Here is a 16,833-nt window from a genome sequence, read left to right as displayed (position 1 = left end):
AACTTCATAACTGTTGGTTCAGAATTTATTGTCATGGCATGTCACAAAATTCATTGTTTTGTGGCAGCATTGCAGTATAAATATTGCTATAAATTACATTTATAAAATAAATAAGTGCAAAATAAGAGAAGGTGAGATAGTGTCTGTGGTTCATTCTCCTTTCCTTTTTCTTCTTTGGCTTGGCTTCGCGGACGAAGATTTATGGAGCGGTATGTCCACGTCTGCTACAGTCTCGTTGGTGACTGACAAGTCCGATGCGGGACAGGCAGGCACGGTTGCAGCGGTTGTAAGGGAAAATTGGTTAGTTGGGGTTGGGTGTTGGGTTTTTCCTCCTTTGTCTTTTGTCAGTGAGGTAGGCTCTGCAGTCTTCTTCAAAGGAGGTTGCTGCCCGCCGAACTGTGAGGCGCCAAGATGCACGGTTGGAGGCGATATCGGCCCACTGGCAGTGGTCAATGTGGCAGGCACCAAGAGATTTCTTTAAGCAGTCCTTGTACCTCTTCTTTGGTACACCTCTGTCTCGGTGGCCAGTGGAGAGCTCACCATAGAACACGATCTTGGGAAGGCGATGGTTCTCCATTCTGGAGACGTGACCCACCCAGCGCAGTTGGGTCTTCAGCCGCATGGATTCAATGCTTGCGGACTCTGCCATCTCGAGTACTTCGATGTTGGTGATGAAGTCATTCCAATGAATGTTGAGGATGGAGCAGAGACAGCGCTGATGGAAGCGTTCTAGGAGCCATAGGTGATGCCGGTAGAGGACCCATGATTCGGAGCCGAACAGGAGCGTGGGTATGACAACAGTTCTGTACACGCTGATCTTTGTGTGTTTCTTCTGGTGGTTGTTTTTCCAGACTCTTTTGTGTAGTCTTCCAAAGGCGCTATTTGCCATGGCGAGTCTGTTGTCTATCTCTTTGTCGATCCTTGCATCAGATGAAATGGTGCAGCCGAGGTAGGTAAACTGGTTGACCGTTTTGAGTTCAGTGTGCCCGATGGAGATGTGGGGGGGCTGGTGGTCATGGTGGGGAGCTGGCTGATGGAGGACAAGTAAATCCAGGAGCTGCTGGCAAAGAAGCGATCTGCCTACCAGGCTCACCTTGCAAAGCCTTCCTGGCCAGAGAAAAAACGAGCCTTCCGTCTCGCATGCAGCCACCTTCAGCGCAAACTCCGGGAGACCCAAAATGAGTGGTGGACTAGCCTCGCCAAACGAACCCAGCTTAGCGCCGACATTGGCGACTTCAGGGGTTTTTATGAGACACTAAAGATGGTGTGCGGCCCCTCACCCCAAGTCCAAAGCCCTCTGCGCAGCTCAACTGGTGAAGTCCTCCTCAGTTACAAGATCTCCATCCTCAATCGATGGTCAGAACACTTCCAATCCCTTTTCAGTGCCAACTGCTCGGTCCAAGAATCCGCTCTGCTCCAGCTCGCTCAACAACCCTTGAGGCTAGAGCTGGATGAGGTCCTTACCCGGGAAGAGACATATAAGGCAATTGAACAACTGAAAAGTGGCAAAGCAGCAGGTATGGATGGAATCCCCCCCAGAGGTCTGGAAGGCTGGCAGCAAAGCTCTGCATACCAAACTGCATGAGTTTTTCATGCTCTGCTGGGACCAAGGAAAGCTGCCTCAGGACCTTCGTGATGCCATCATCATCACCCTGTACAAAAACAAAGGCGAGAAATCAGACTGCTCAAACTACAGGGGAATCACGCTGCTCTCCATTGCAGGCAAAATCTTCGCTAGGATTCTCCTTAATAGACTAATACCTAGTGTCGCCGTAAATGTCCTCCCAGAATCACAGTGTGGCTTTCGCGCAAACAGAGGAACTACTGACATAGTCTTTGCCCTCAGACAGCTCCAAGAAAAGTGCAGAGAGCAAAACAAAGGACTCTACATCACCTTTGTTGACCTCACCAAAGCCTTTGACACTGTGAGCAGGAAAGGGCTTTGGCAAATACTAGAGCGCCTCGGATGCCCCCCCAAGTTCCTCAACATGGTTATCCAACTGCACGAAAACCAACAAGGTCGGGTCAGATACAGCAATGAGCTCTCCGAACCCTTCTCCATTGTCAACGGCGTGAAGCAAGGCTGCGTCCTTGTGCCAACCCTCTTTACTATCTTCTTCAGCATGATGCTGAAACAAGCCAATAAAGACCTCAACAATGAAGACGGTGTTTACATCTGGTACCGCACGGAAGGCAGTCTCTTCAATCTGAGGCGCCTGCAAGCTCACACCAAGACACAAGAGCAACTTGTTCGTGAACTACTCTTTGCAGACGATGCCGCTTTAGTTGCCCATTCAGAGCCAGCTCTCCAGCACATGACGCCCTGTTTTGCGGAAACTGCCAAAAGGTTTGGCCTGGAAGTCAGCCTGAAGAAAACTGAGGTCCTCCATCAGCCAGCTCCCCACCTTGACCACCAGCCCCCCCCCACATCTCCATCGGGCACACAGAACTGAAAATGGTCAACCAGTTTACCTACCTCGGTTCATTCTCCATTCAGAAATCAAATGGCAGAGAGGAAAAACCTGTCCTTGTGCTGCTGAGAATTCATCTTCAGTCTCCTCTCCCTCCTTCCCAATGTTAGCAGGGTGAAGAGAGCATGGTGGTGAGGGTCCTTGAGGATTTCATCTGCTTTCTTAAGACATCGCCTCTTGTAGATGTCCTCAATGTTGTCTCACTGGCCGAGTTCACAACTCTAGCTTTTTCCTGTCCTGTGCACTGGCACCTCATACCATGCAGTGGTGCAACATTAGAATGCTTTCCACAGAATACCTGTAGAAATTTGCAAGAGTCTTTGGTGTCTCGTTTGCTCTTACTCTTGTTTACCATGTGTGAATTCTCCAATCAACGATTTTCCTCTATTCTATTAAAATTGTTTGAGCCAATGAACACAGATTGTGTTTTTTTTTAAACAATGATATCTGAGGTGTTACCATGCACCAAGGATATCCTTATGTTTGCAAATTAACATTGTTCATGCAATTTTTAATACAGGAAATGTATTTTTCAGGTTTTACTCTCTTAACAATGGATATGCCGTGTTCAGCACCATCAGACCTCAAGCCATCACCTCTCGAAAACATGATGAAACTCTTTGGCTGGGATGACTGGGTACACCCTCAGCTGGTTTCTCGATATCTCGGTCACCTTATTCAAAACAGGTAACTTATTACATTCTGTTTCTTTTTTCTCTTCTGTGATGCTCTTTCAAGCCTCAGCCTTAGGAATGGTCTAATCTCCAGACACAGCAGCATCCTATTTTCACAGGTACAATCCAGATCTTGATCTACAAGGGCACTAATTTAATATGTCTATGGGAAGCAATTTTGAGGTGAGATTCTGAAAGCTGTGACCAGAATTTATTTCCACATAGGTTCTAATTTAATGCTGAATTCTCGAACGTTATTCTCAGAACATTAAGTGATTATTTACCAAGATTAAATATGTTTGAGGCTGGAAAAGAACTTGGATGGGGAGAATTCTGTTATCATAGACCACAATAAACCAATGACCAAGGTGTAGCTTGAAACAAGATTCTTCTGAGAATTTGAAGAATTGGGGTCTTAAAAACAAAAAAAATCACAGATTCGCAAAGGTGGTTTACTCTGCACTGTTACTTAAACCATGCACTATCTGTCTTTGCCACAAGGATAAGTGGTGTAAAAAGAGATATTGGAAATAGTAGTGATGGCTATGGTTTTGCTTCATGAGATAAAGACATCAAAAGTTAAACAACTCCAGATGCTGGAAATTTGAAGTAAAAACAGAAAATGTTGGAGACACTGAAGTTCAGACATCATCTACGGAGAGAGAAACAGATGATATTTTAGGTGAAAGAGGCCGAAGAGAAGTGTTCCATTGAAACGGGCTCAATTTGCACTGAGTTAGAACCAGCTTCCTAGTTAATGGAATAACAGAGAGAGTAGAAAAGGTTAGGATGTCGAAGCAGGTGATCATTGAGCAAAAGTAACATTAACATTCCCATTTGCTCCTTGGACACCAGGGACAATTTATAATGGCCATTTAACTTACCAAATGGAAATAATCCATAAATTTTGGAAAATGTCAACCAAGATGTCAACCTGAGTATGGCTACCTTAAGTTCTGAGGCACAAAAAAATAATAGGTCCTGGGAATTTATGCATATGGAATGAGGGGGGTAACTGGAGAAGTTACAGGTAGAATGTACAAACTGCAGACAGACTCAACTGGGGACACTGGAGTGTGAGGCAGCGGCTCAACCAACTGCACCTCTGTGCCACCAAACCTTGGAAGACTCTTGATTCCCCAAAGATGCTTGGAAGCCAGAGTCTCATTACAAAAGAATGAAAGGAAATTGGTTTTAATAAAGTTCTGATAAATGGTGCTGAACATGGATAAATTCCCAGGACCTATTATTTTTTGTGCCTCAGGACTTAATAAGGTAGCCATAGTCAGGTTGACATCTTGGTCAGTGTGTAAAATTGAAGGACGTGGGATGTAAATGTACCGGCATGTCTTTAAAATGTGGTTGACACACAGGAAACAGTAGGAAAAAAATTGAGGAGGTGGGATTGATATAGCACAAAACCACAAGAGTGAGGTGATGCTTTTTGTGAATTTAAATCACAACTTACACAATTAATATCAGAGACATTGAGAGTGTTGAAGAGCAGAGAGACTTAGAGGTACCAGTGCATAAATTCCTGAAGGTGACAGCTCGGGTAGACAAGGGAGTGAAGAAGGCATATGGTGCACCTACCTCAATTAGACGGGGCATTCATTATGAGAGTTTGGATCTCATGTTACTGCTGCATTGTACATTGATCAGACTGCACTTGGAATATTGTGTGCAGTTCTGTCCACTTTGTTGCAGGAAGGATGTGCTTAAACTAGAGAATGCAAAAAAAAAACAAGGACATTCACTGGACTAAAAGCATGAGTTCTAGGAGAAGCTGGGACAGTTTTCCTGCAGTGAGGGAAACTGAGGGGTGACTTAGAGGTTTTTCTCAAGCAAAATATTTCAGTATCAATTGGGTCTAGAGCAGTGATTCTCAACCTTCCCTTCCCCCCTTAAGCAATCCTTTAATAATCATAGAGCATTTATGGCATAGGGATACCTTAAGGTGGATTGTGAGTTGAGGGGGGCAGTTTGAAAACCATTGCTTTAAACTTTTCCAATCTATTAAACTCAACATCAAGATTCCTTGAATAGTACAGAACAAGTAATATTACATGAAACTGCCTTCTGCCTGCTGTAAGGCAGAGAAAGAGTCGCCATTAGTGTTCTCCAGCATCCCTTCCAATAAAAGCTTAAAAACTTCTCTGAGATCCCTTCACACAGGTTTTTGCCTTCATAATATCACACAGGTTTTTGCCTTCAGCTAACATACGAAAGATCATACTCGTTCCCCCTTCCAAATAAGTTCTATAGATCTGGAACAGATGTAAACAAACTGTGCAATTCCGGGAAAGCATAGAAAATCAATAAAGTGCGCAAGTAAAAGTCCTTAAATTAGTCCCTGATGAAGTTTGTTGTTGAGGAGTCTGATGGTGGAGGGGTAACAGCTGTTCCTGAACCTGGTGGTGCGAGTCTTGTGGCACCTTGACCTCTTTCCTGATGGCAGCAGTGAGAACAGAATGTGTGCCGGGTGGTGTGGATCTTTGATGATTTCTGCTACCCTCCAACAGCAGCATTCCCTGTAGATGTACTCAATAGTGGGGGGGGTTACCTGTAATGTCCACTGCCTTTTGGAGGGCATTATGCTTAGGGGTATTGGTATCTACAGTGATGCAGCCTCTATGATTCATTGCTTGAGTCCTACATGTACGTTACATTCTAAATGTAGTATTATATGACATTAATGGAACCTTTGCCTGTTCAAGATCTTGTAGCACTTATTTGGAAGGGGGAATGAGTCTGATCTTTTTGATGTTAGCTCAAGGCAAAAACCTGTGTGAGATTATGAATTGTGAGGAGATCTCAGAGGAGCTTTTAAGGCAATATTGGCAAGTTGACTGTGTGGGCAGATATACAACACTTATAACATGATAAACATGAAATTAGCCACTAATAGGACAAACAAAAAGACAGAATGTTTTCAAGTATAAGTGCATATCACGGGATTACTGACCCCATCTTTCAAATGAATTATGCCAAAGGACTAAAGAGTGGAAAATATTATTCCCTTTCTCTTTTGCATCCTCATGAGTGACAGGAAAGGTCCAGAGGACTGAATGATGTTGTTCCTTTGTTCCAGAAGTCGGGGTGGGGGGGGGGGGGGGGGGGTGGCGAAAGGGATAATCCAGGAAATTTCAGCCAGTAAACCTCACATTAGTCATGTTTTACCAATTTGAGTTTTTTTGAGGAGGTGGTAAAGATGGTTGATGAGGGTAGGCCAGTGGATGCTGTATACATGGACTTTGGTAAGGTATTTGTCAAGGTCCCTCATGGTAGGCTGATTCAGAAGGTGCAGGTGCATGGGATCTATGGTGAGTTGAAAGTTTAGGTACAAAATTGGCTAGTCCAAGGAAGATAGAGAGTAGTGGTGGAAGGCTGATAGATTAGAAAGGCTGGGACTGTTTTCTTTGGAGAAGAGGAAGATGTTTATGTAATGATGAGAGGTCTGGACTGTATTTATGATTCATATAAGTTTTGATGGTGCTGGACGCACATTCAATCTCAATAGTTTCCATGCACTCTCATGTTCTTCAAATTATCCAAGATTCTTTATTTTTATGATTGTAAAACTCTCTCTCCAAATAAAATTCTTTCATATCTGTTTTCTTGAAATGTATACTTTTTTTTTAAACAGAAGTATTTGGATGCCGAAATGCCACTTCAGACTTTGAAATCAATTGAGACAGAAAAAGCACAAAATTCCAAGCACATGCTAAAATTTGTTTTCTGAAATGGGTACATAAGTATCACATTATTTGGATATAGCTGTGCTCCAATCTTGTCCAAAGCAATTCCTGAATGGCATGAAAGAAGTAAAAAAAAATTGTGGATGTCTAATTGATTGTTTCTCGCTCCTCAGCTCTTTAGTAGATGCTCTTCAGCAACGAAGTTGCAGTTCATACCAAACATTAACAATCCATTCTTGGTTTCGGTGCATTTTGCAACAGCATTTGTATCAGCCTTCTGGCATTCTTGAAAAAATGCATACTAACCAGATAAGTGGTAAGTGAATTTGGGTTAATACATGAGAACATTAACTGGAAATGTGCTATCTTAACCGAAACACCGATTCACTCGTTTTCTTAGTGGTAGAACAAGTTTCAACTCAGTGTCACTGATGGCTGAATAACCAAAATAAAGCAGACATCTTTGGAAACTTACTGCTCTGACTATGCATGGGAAAAAGGTTAGGCTTTTTGTCTCGGCAGATACAGTCTGTGGATCTTACTGATGAAAACCAAGAATGCAATTTCCCCCATTAATATGGTGGAGTATGGCCTGGAGATGGATTTTAATTTTCACCATGAGACTGAAACAATTAGAGGTAGACCATCCATATGGTGTTCTCCAAGCTCAGTTGAAATTAATGTTGGCTTATTTGTTATGGTAGGTTTTTCATTTGACGTTGAAAGGTAAATTCTCCAGGTATTATCCTTTAGGTTTATCTCTGACTGAAACAAGACAAGAGCTAATGGAAGTAGAAGTAAAAAAGAAACACTCGGCTTTTTCAGGTCCATTCTACGCTAAGAATGCACCTGAAGAAGCAGAGGCGGCCCTTTAAATTGCCGTTCAGGGGGCAGCGTTTAAAGTGCAGCACTGGCCACCTGAAGGACACAGCTGCACAGGATGCGGCTCTGAGCACAATCAGCTCCTGCCCCAGTCTCTGCTGTGATCATCAGCCTGACCCTTTAACATCCGCTTTCAGCCAGCTGCATTCAGGTGGCTGGGGGAGCCATTGAGCTGAGCTGATTATCCCTCTTGGAGGAGGGTTATGTAGCTCGCTTCAAGAGCGCCTCCTGCACATTCAGGTGGCCTCAAAACAGCCAGATATTGCCTAAACATGCGGATTTACATGCGGGACAATTGGCCACCTGAAAGTGCCTACTGCATCGTCTCTTGCTAAATTCTTCATGATCAAAGACTTTGTGTGTTAGACCAGTGACTTTAATTTGATATTTTTAAATTTCTAATTTGGAGATGCAACTCTGTAACAGATCCTTCCAGCATATGACCTCAGGCCACCCAAATAACCTCCTAACCCTGAAAGTCTCTTCACCAAATTTTAAATAAAATATAGTGCCTTCTATAATGTTTGGGGGAAAAGATAGGTTTTTTTTTTCCTTTATTTGCCCCTGTGCTCCACAGTTTTACATTTGTAATCAAGCAATTCACATGTAATTAAAGTGCACATTCCAGATTTTATTGAAGGTTATTTATATATATTTTGGTTTGACCATGTATAAACGACAGCATTTTTTATACAAAGTTCCCGCATTTCAGGACACCATAATGTTTGGGGCATTTGGCTTCACAGGTGATTGTGATTGCTGAGGTATGTTTAATTGCTTCATCGGTACATTTAATGCTTTGAATCTCGGCAGTTTCTTTATGCTTCCACACTTTGCTGTTGCCATCACTCTGATACAGGTTAATCCTGGTCTCATCTGTCCACATTCATTTTCCAGAATTCTACAGGCTCTTTTAAAATCTTCTTGGCAAACTAATCTGGGCATCCTGTTTCTGTGGCTAACTTGTGGTTTGCATCCTGTAATGTAGCCTTTATTTCTTTTCATGAACCCTTCTGTGGACAGTAGTCATTGACATATCCACACCTACTTCCTAAAGAGTGTTTCTGATCTGTTGGACATACGTTTGGGAATTTTTCCTCATCGTGAAGAAAATTCTTCTGTCTTCAGCAGTGGAGGTCTTCCTTGGCCTATCAGTTCTTCAGTACGCTCTTTCTTCTCAATGATGTTCCAAACTGTTGATTTTGCTAATCCTAAGGTTAGGGCGATTGCCTCTTACTGTTTTATTCTCTTCCCCACACAATGTTGTAAGAATAACAAAAAAGAAAAAAAAAACTCTAACCTCCCCCTACTGATTAATCCCCAGTGAGTCTCATAATGGCTTCTTGGACTTGCTTTGGCAGAACTCTAGTCCTCTTGTTGAAAAGTGGCTGTAACAACGAGGAAGTAATCTTAATACATATGTTCTAGTCTTGTCGAGTTCTTGTACCTTATTGGAGTGAGTTTTTTTGTGCTTTGTCAATAATATTAAGTATTAATTTTGAACCTAATCCTTTATCAGCTTTGTTTGGAGTGTTAGATGATTTTAACGAGCTATTTTCTTCATCTGATCATCAAGTGATACTATTTCCAACACGTCATGAAGAGCTATCCTACTTAGATCCTGTTCCACCCACTAGTACTCAGTGATTATGTCATGTCTTGCCTTAATTTAGAAAAGCTCAGGTGTTCCGCCTTGTATGCTAACACTAATTTTCATAAAACTTGGAGTCCTATGAAAATTACTATTTTCATGCTTATTAAATCTGTTTGTCTTGATTTATGTACATGGTTTTTCCTTCCGTTAGTAATGTTTTATAGATTCAGCAGAACTATATTGCCATTAATTTTTTGTTAAAACATCCCAGGTTTTTTGTCAGTAGGGGGGGTGGGTTATAGTTCTTTTGTTCGTTTGTTTTTTCTTTTTCCTTTTTGTCATTCTTACACGGGGAAGAGATACATTGCTATTGTTTTATTTCTTGAAAATGTATTTATTTTCTTCATATTTGGTAATCTGATGTTCTCTATACCATGTGAGCTTGTTCTATAAAACTCGGTAAAAAAAATTGAAAGAGAGAAGAATGGCAACTACAGACTCCATAGGTGATCAAAAGCTTAGAAGCAAGCCTAGCTCTCTTATACCTGCACCAATGAAGCAATTAAACCTACCTGAGTAATCACAACCACCTGTGAAGCTCAATGCCCAAACATTATGGTGCCCTGAAGTGAGGGGACTTTGTATAAAACTGCTATCGTTTATACATGGTCAAATCAAAATGTATACAAATAACCTCGAATAAAATCTGGAATGTGCACTTTAATTACATATGAATTGTTTGATTACATATTTTAAACTGTGGAGCACAGGGACAAATAAATAAGAGTCTTTGTCCCAAACATTATAGAGGGCACTGTATATGCTGGATATTTCTGTTTCTTCATTATCAATGTAATTTTAATTTATTTCTTTGAAATGTTACTGCAAGCTTTAAACTATTAGTTGTATAGTTTAGTTCTTTGAAATCAACCTTCAAAAGTGTTCATGTCAATATTCTGTGGAGTGAGATGTGTATTTGATAAATAGATGTTTTAAATTTCAGAAAGATCATAAAAAATCGCTGAAGAGAATTTATAATGACAGATCACCTTTCAATATTTTCCATACTGCAGTCTCTGATCGACCGTCTTAAGTCATCATCTATATTGCAGAAGTATAAAGTAATTGATTATTAAGTACAGGTGATCTTCTGGTTCTGTTCTTAAGAACTTGTCCATAGGCCAGCCTCTCCATAAGTTGGAAATCTCCATATCGTGCAGCTACACACATTGCATTGTTCTACATTCACTTGATTTAATTCTTTCAATTAACTGAAATAATCACCCTAACATTGTCCATAATTAAAATAACAGAATATGTACTGAATAAAGTCATTAATGAATATCAAGAAACATATTGGGACTGCGGCACGCTTAACGTAGGGGTCAGCACAATGCTGTGACATTGTGTTCGAATCCCACGCTGTCTGGAAAGAGTTTGTACATTCTCCCAGTGTCTGAGTGAGTTTTTCCCAGGGCTCTGGTTTCCTCCCACCATTTTAAACATACCAGGGTTATAGGTCAATTGGGCGGAAGGGCCTGTTACCATGGTGCATGGCTAAATGAAAAATTGTTACTCGCTTCAAAATGCCTTTAAAAATGTACGGGAGAACTTGTGTTCTGTGGGATTTCCATAATTTAAGTCATTCATGAGCTGGGGAGCTTCTGTACAAGACGTTTGTCAGTATGTTTAAATTTAAAAAGAAAAAAATTGAGCATTGCTTGTTGAAATGTAACAAGAAAATTATGCCAACAAAGAAATTATTAAATTGAGTATGATTATGTTTGAATTTATCAGCAATATTTGATTCCATTCCAACTTCTTAAATATGACCTCAAAATTATTATCTCTTTACCCTTGGGAAAACAGGAAAGGTAACCATGGAACAGTTGGCAGAATTGACCAGGATAGTGTGCAAGCTGCCAGAGATGGAAAACCTGCTCAGTCAATCTCAGTTTGATCTGTCAGCGGGCAAGGTGGACTCAAAAGCTGTTCTATTCACATTCATTAAGGTAAAGTAATCAGAAGAAGCAACACACAAGGGTAACACATGAATTTACACTATAACTCATTTTTAGTTTGTACAAATTATTTTTCTTGGCTGCTAAATTTCAGGAAAATGTGTATTAAAAATCTCTTTCTGAATGTAATGCATGGACAGTTTCATCTGCCCACTTCTGATTTTAGCTACAAATCGTTTATGTGGTGGTTTCAACAACAATCTCAGTAAACATTAATTCTCTTCCAAAAGGAAATGCACTCAGGATTGGAAGGCGAACAAGAGGTAGTAGGAGCTTAAGTTTCTTTGTCACTTTGGCTCTTCTGTGAGCAGAATAACAGGTTATTTCTAACAATCAAGCAGCCATGTAAAGAGCACAATTTAGAGCAGGGATTGCTTAAGGAGGTATGTGAATGGGAAGAGAAGGTTGAGAATCACTGCTCAAGACCCAATTGTTACTGAAATATTTTGCTTGAGAAAAATTGTCATTGGCCCATTTCCTTTGGAGTTATGAACATAACGAGCCAATTAGGTACGATTAAAACAGTGGTTTTCAAACTTTTTCATTCCACCCACATACCACCTTAAGCAATCCCTTATTAATCACAGAGCATCTCTAGCGTCGGGAATACTTAAAGTGATATGTGAGTGGAAAGAAAAAGGTTGAGAACCACTAGTTTAGAGAGTACAAGCAAAAGAAAGATTTGTTGGTACCAATCAAGGGCGGCATGACAGTAACTGTCTTTAAACTTATGGTGTGTGCTTTCATACTCTTGACAGTGTCTAAATATATGGGTAGCATTTCCTTAGCCACGGGAGATGGTAGATTGAACAAACCTCCATCTCCTCTCTGGACTCAATTTTCTGAGCAGCCTTCTGTAGCTTCTGATCTTGAGCGGGACAGCTCTCATTCTACATTGTGATGTATCTAGTAAGACTGCTTTCAATGGGGAACCTGCAGACATTGGTAAGGGACAAAGGGAGCAGGCCAAACTTCCTTCATCTTCTAAGAAAGTACAAGCATCGGGATGTTTTCTTAACTGTCAAGTCAATGTCCCAGGACAACATGTTTGATCCAGGCAAGGTCACTGGAGATGTTTTTTCATAAGAAATTGAAGTTTTCTGCTCTTTCCATTTCAGTGCTGTTGATATGAAAGTGGTGCGGTCTCTTCCCCTGTGCTGAATTAATTGATCATCATTGTAATTTTGAGGTTGAGAGCTTGTTATCTTGGCAGCATGCTGCTAATTTCAAGTCTCTTTTCTATCTTCTTTCTCATTGTAATTTTATCTGCAGGCCAATACTGTGGTGTCATCCACTTTGAAGATGGAGTTAGAAATGTATTTGTCTGTGCCCTTGTAGGGGTTAAGTGAGTATAGTATAGAATGAGTTTACGTTCTTAAGCACCTGTGTTAGAAGAAGGAATTTTTAGATAGGTAAGATACTTACACCCTAAGTATTCTTCTGTAATTAACTGTAGGATATCTTTAACAATGTTTAATAGATTTCCCACGAGAGCTAAAGTAGGCTTTGTAGAAAGATGAAGGGCAGTGGCTGAATAGGTTAAATTAAACTACACTGGTGGGGACTCATTGGTGATGAGGATGAAAAACTTGGTCATTCCAAAGAGTACAGACAAGTAGAGACAGTGTTGATTGTGGGACTGGAATGAAATGTCTCTTTAGCTGCTTTTTGTCTTGTGAGCAAACACTTCTGCTCACGCGACATAGGTGCCATTCCCAGAGATCCAGTATTCCTGTCTTCTTTAGTATTCTCAATTCTACCCTCTATAATTTAAATATAAATGCGATTAAACTGGAAGCAGTTTCCATGGAAGATTGATCAATTTGGTTTCTGTGAGCTGATTGTTCATTCATACCCTGTGCCACTTGAGTTATGGCCATGTTTTTAAATTTTGTCCTTTTTCATTAGTGGAGATAAAATACATTTTCTCACTCCCAGATTTCAAAGCAGCTCTGGGAAGCATGAAAAAGTTGACCTCGCTGATCGTGGTTTGCTGTGGAGAGGCTTCAGTCGAGTCTAAAGATTGATTATCCTGGTACTGAATGTGAGAACCTTTAGGGTCAAAACACAGACCAAATAAATGGGGAGAATATGTGCTGCAGCATCAATGGCCTCGCAGTGGCCAACCAATTAAATTCCACACCCCATTGCCACAGTAATATGACTATCATGGCCTCCTGTACTCCCAAATTGAGGGCACCTGCAAATTGGAGGAACATCTACAGTCTCTAACCAGGTGGCATCAATATCGACCCCCAATTTCTGTTAATTCCCACTCCCATTCTCTCACTTTCCCTACCACTCTACCTCTAATTCTCCATCCCCCTTTACTTCTATCAGAGAACTACCCTTCTTAGCCTTCTCCCCTTTCTTTCTCTCGACTCTCTTACCTTTATTCTCCTATTACCTCGTATCTGTGAGCTGGCGACCCCCACTCCTTGTTTCCTCCCTCCTCTCCTCTCTCCATCCACCCTCACTCCCAACACACCTTTTTATCAGGCATCTGTTTTTCCACATTCCTGGCAAAGGCCTCAAATATTGATTGCCTTTTCCTGCCTACTAATACTGAGTGACCTGAAGATTTTCAACAGCACCATTTGCATACTGGGTAGAATGTATTTTTGGAAACTGTTGATGCTTTTTATTCTTCCTGAGGGGTCTGCCATGTTATTTTGTGACAGCTAATCAATTTTTTTTAATACTTCGTGATTTTTCTCACAGCAATTGCATAGATATCATGATGTCAATTTAATTCTCAAAAGGACACAACAATCTGTCATATCACATTGTTATCGTTCATCCTGCTGTCTTTTGTTAAGAGTCAGCCATGATTAAAATTATTAACTTATCAATTGGAATTTGTTAAGTTAGCATTAGCGGTAGCAAGGAAATATATTGCAATTACTTGGAAATCTGATACAACTTTGACTATGTCAAGGTGGCATGCATTCCTTTAGAGAAAATTATTTCTAATTTAAGGAATAAGAACCCAATGTTTTTACAAATTTGGTGCCTGTGTACTCAAATAATGGGATTAAATTTGTAACGATACCCTTTCTATGCCTCGAGACCTGCAGGATTCTTCTCTCTATGTTCGTGTTAGATCTGGTGATTTGTACTAGAGACATCTTTCTCTGCAATTCAAACATTCTCTTTCTGTTCATTTTCTTTATGCCAATAAAGTTACTTTTCAACTTGTACCCTTTTTTTGCAGGGGGGGGGCAAAAACCGTCATGTATGTAATCAATTTTTTTTCACTATTTGTATTATTATCAGTATTCTTACTGCATGTATGGAATTTTCAATAAAATTTAAAAAAAAAGGAGTAAGCCATGTTGTTGTTGGATATGACTTTTAACCTATTTATTCACTGTCTTCTTGCAGGCTGTTGGGAAAACTTACACTCAACTACAAACTTTAGAAGACAAATCGTCTTTAGCCTCAAAAGCACTGCAGTATGCAGGTGACATTCTGAAGTATACCAAACCGTATTTAGCTAACAAAGGGCCAAATGAAGGCCTACAGTTGTTGTACTCGGCTGTTGGTAAGTATACACATAACATCAAATGGTGCAGAAATTGCAATCCAGTAATAATTAATTCAGCATTTCTTCATGTTTTATTGGCCATTCACCCAAACAAGCAGTAATGATAACTGAAATCTTGCATCCCTTTTTCCTCAAACTCTTGATTAACTTGGCAGTGACTAGATCAGTTAGAAACATTAAAAGATATTTCACATGTATTTGTATAGAACAACCTCGCTGACTCACTGTGCTAAATCTTTTGCAATGATTTTTGAAGACCATATCTATAAATTTGTCATTTTATATCTATGAAATGTTTATATTATTTGTTCCTTTAATCTCCACAATGTTGTCTTATGTAACCTCCCATAAGGTTTAGAATGCCAAAATAACACAAGAACTGCAGCAAATGAAAGGGCCCATTCCTTTATTTTAATGTTAACCTACTGTAAATGGATAAACAAATGAAGTAAATAGTTTTTCTCATGGTGTTTGTTAATTTGCAATGCAAACATCTAATTAAATATTATTCCTGTGACTGGAAACAAATCATTCAGTGGTAAAAATTCAATAGTTCTTTATTGATTTTTAGACCTATCAATTAGAAGGCTTCACTTTTTTGCAGAGGAAGTACTGTTCTTGTTAAAATAGAAGTAAGTATGATTGGGAATGCAAGGAAGTCTTTTGAGTGCACATTATCAATGTGCTGTCACGTGAGCACTACAAATTGTATGCAAATATGTAAAGGGTGACCAGATACCCTTTAATCTAAATGATATGTTTAAAAATTGGCAGTTTTCTCGACATTAGAGGGAGCAAGCAGCATGTGGTTGGTGAAATGTTAGAATTAAACCAGAATCTCCCATTGTGACAATAACAACAGAAGGACAAAGGAAACAGGAGCAAAGAGTCTGCTTTATGGACACTCCTGTTTACTCCTATATTTAGTCAGATAATTGATGATTCATTTTATCTCTGTGGTTTTCATGATCCCATCATCTAATAATATCAGCTGGTTTCCAAAAATCTACCAAACACCACCTCAATAGCTGAACAATGGCAGGCCTCTGCAGAGAATAGTGAGGATATCTCGTCCTTTGAATAAAGAATTTTTCTTCATCTAAATCCTGAAAGGCAGTCTATTTATCATAATGCTGTTCCCCTTAATTTTGAGCTCTGGATCCAGAGGAAGGAGCAAATACTCATTGCCATGTAGAATTTTACATGTTCCAATGAGATCAAATATATTTGGTCTAAACTCCAGTGAATAAAGATTCTTTCTGGTTGATCTTTGTTGATCCTATCTCAGGAAATAATTTACGACGTCTAGCTTCCACTTCCTGTGTGAGCACATTCTTGCTTTGACACATTCCAAATGGAGTGTGTCAAAGTTCAGTCCAATTTCAAGACATATTCACTCTTGTACTCTCTCACTTTTGCAATATTTGCCTTATTAATTGTCTACTGTGATAATGTTCTGAGATCCATGTTCTTGCGCTTGGTTCGCTCCATACACCTACCTTTGCACACTTCAGAATATTTTAAAATGTTCTTTCACTGTTCTGAGTCAGATAGATATACTCTATCTAGCACCTTCTTGACACTCAGTTTACCTAACTCCATCATTCTGTCAGTTCATCTACCAATGTACTCTCAGCAGACCAGGCTACGTTCTTCTGATCCATTAATGTAGACCGTAAGTAACTGATGATTACATCACCCTGTCAAAGGAACAGATGTGTAGATATGTCAACCAATTTTGAAAATGTGTAAAAGCAACTGGGGTTGTTATAGTGGGAGGGGAAAAAAAGTAAAACACAAGAATCTGCAGACACTGTTAAGGAAAAGCTCAAAGCTGGAGAAACTCAGCAGGTAAATCAGTATCCTTTATCTAATGAAAGTAAAAATACATAACTGGCGTTTGGGCTTGAGCGCAAGGTATGAAAAATTGTCAGCAGACTTCTGAA

The 16,833-nt window shown here is 40.1% G+C and overlaps 1 protein-coding gene across 1 annotated transcript in view; it reads left to right on the top strand.

Moving 5' to 3' along the window:
* Window positions 1-16,833, top strand: part of mms22l (MMS22-like, DNA repair protein) — a 173,600-nt gene that overhangs the window by 110,517 nt on the left and 46,250 nt on the right. Inside the window, exons 15-18 of the mRNA XM_069887105.1 lie at window positions 3,008-3,158; window positions 7,017-7,159; window positions 11,189-11,331; window positions 14,725-14,884. Coding sequence (XP_069743206.1) covers window positions 3,008-3,158; window positions 7,017-7,159; window positions 11,189-11,331; window positions 14,725-14,884 — 597 coding nt within the window. The remainder of the gene's footprint in view (window positions 1-3,007; window positions 3,159-7,016; window positions 7,160-11,188; window positions 11,332-14,724; window positions 14,885-16,833) is intronic.

Source organism: Narcine bancroftii, chromosome 6 (assembly GCF_036971445.1).
Source record: "Narcine bancroftii isolate sNarBan1 chromosome 6, sNarBan1.hap1, whole genome shotgun sequence".
Taxonomy (NCBI): domain Eukaryota; kingdom Metazoa; phylum Chordata; class Chondrichthyes; order Torpediniformes; family Narcinidae; genus Narcine; species Narcine bancroftii.
Note: the sequence above shows the minus strand (reverse complement) of the source record. Positions and strands in the feature narration are given on the sequence as shown.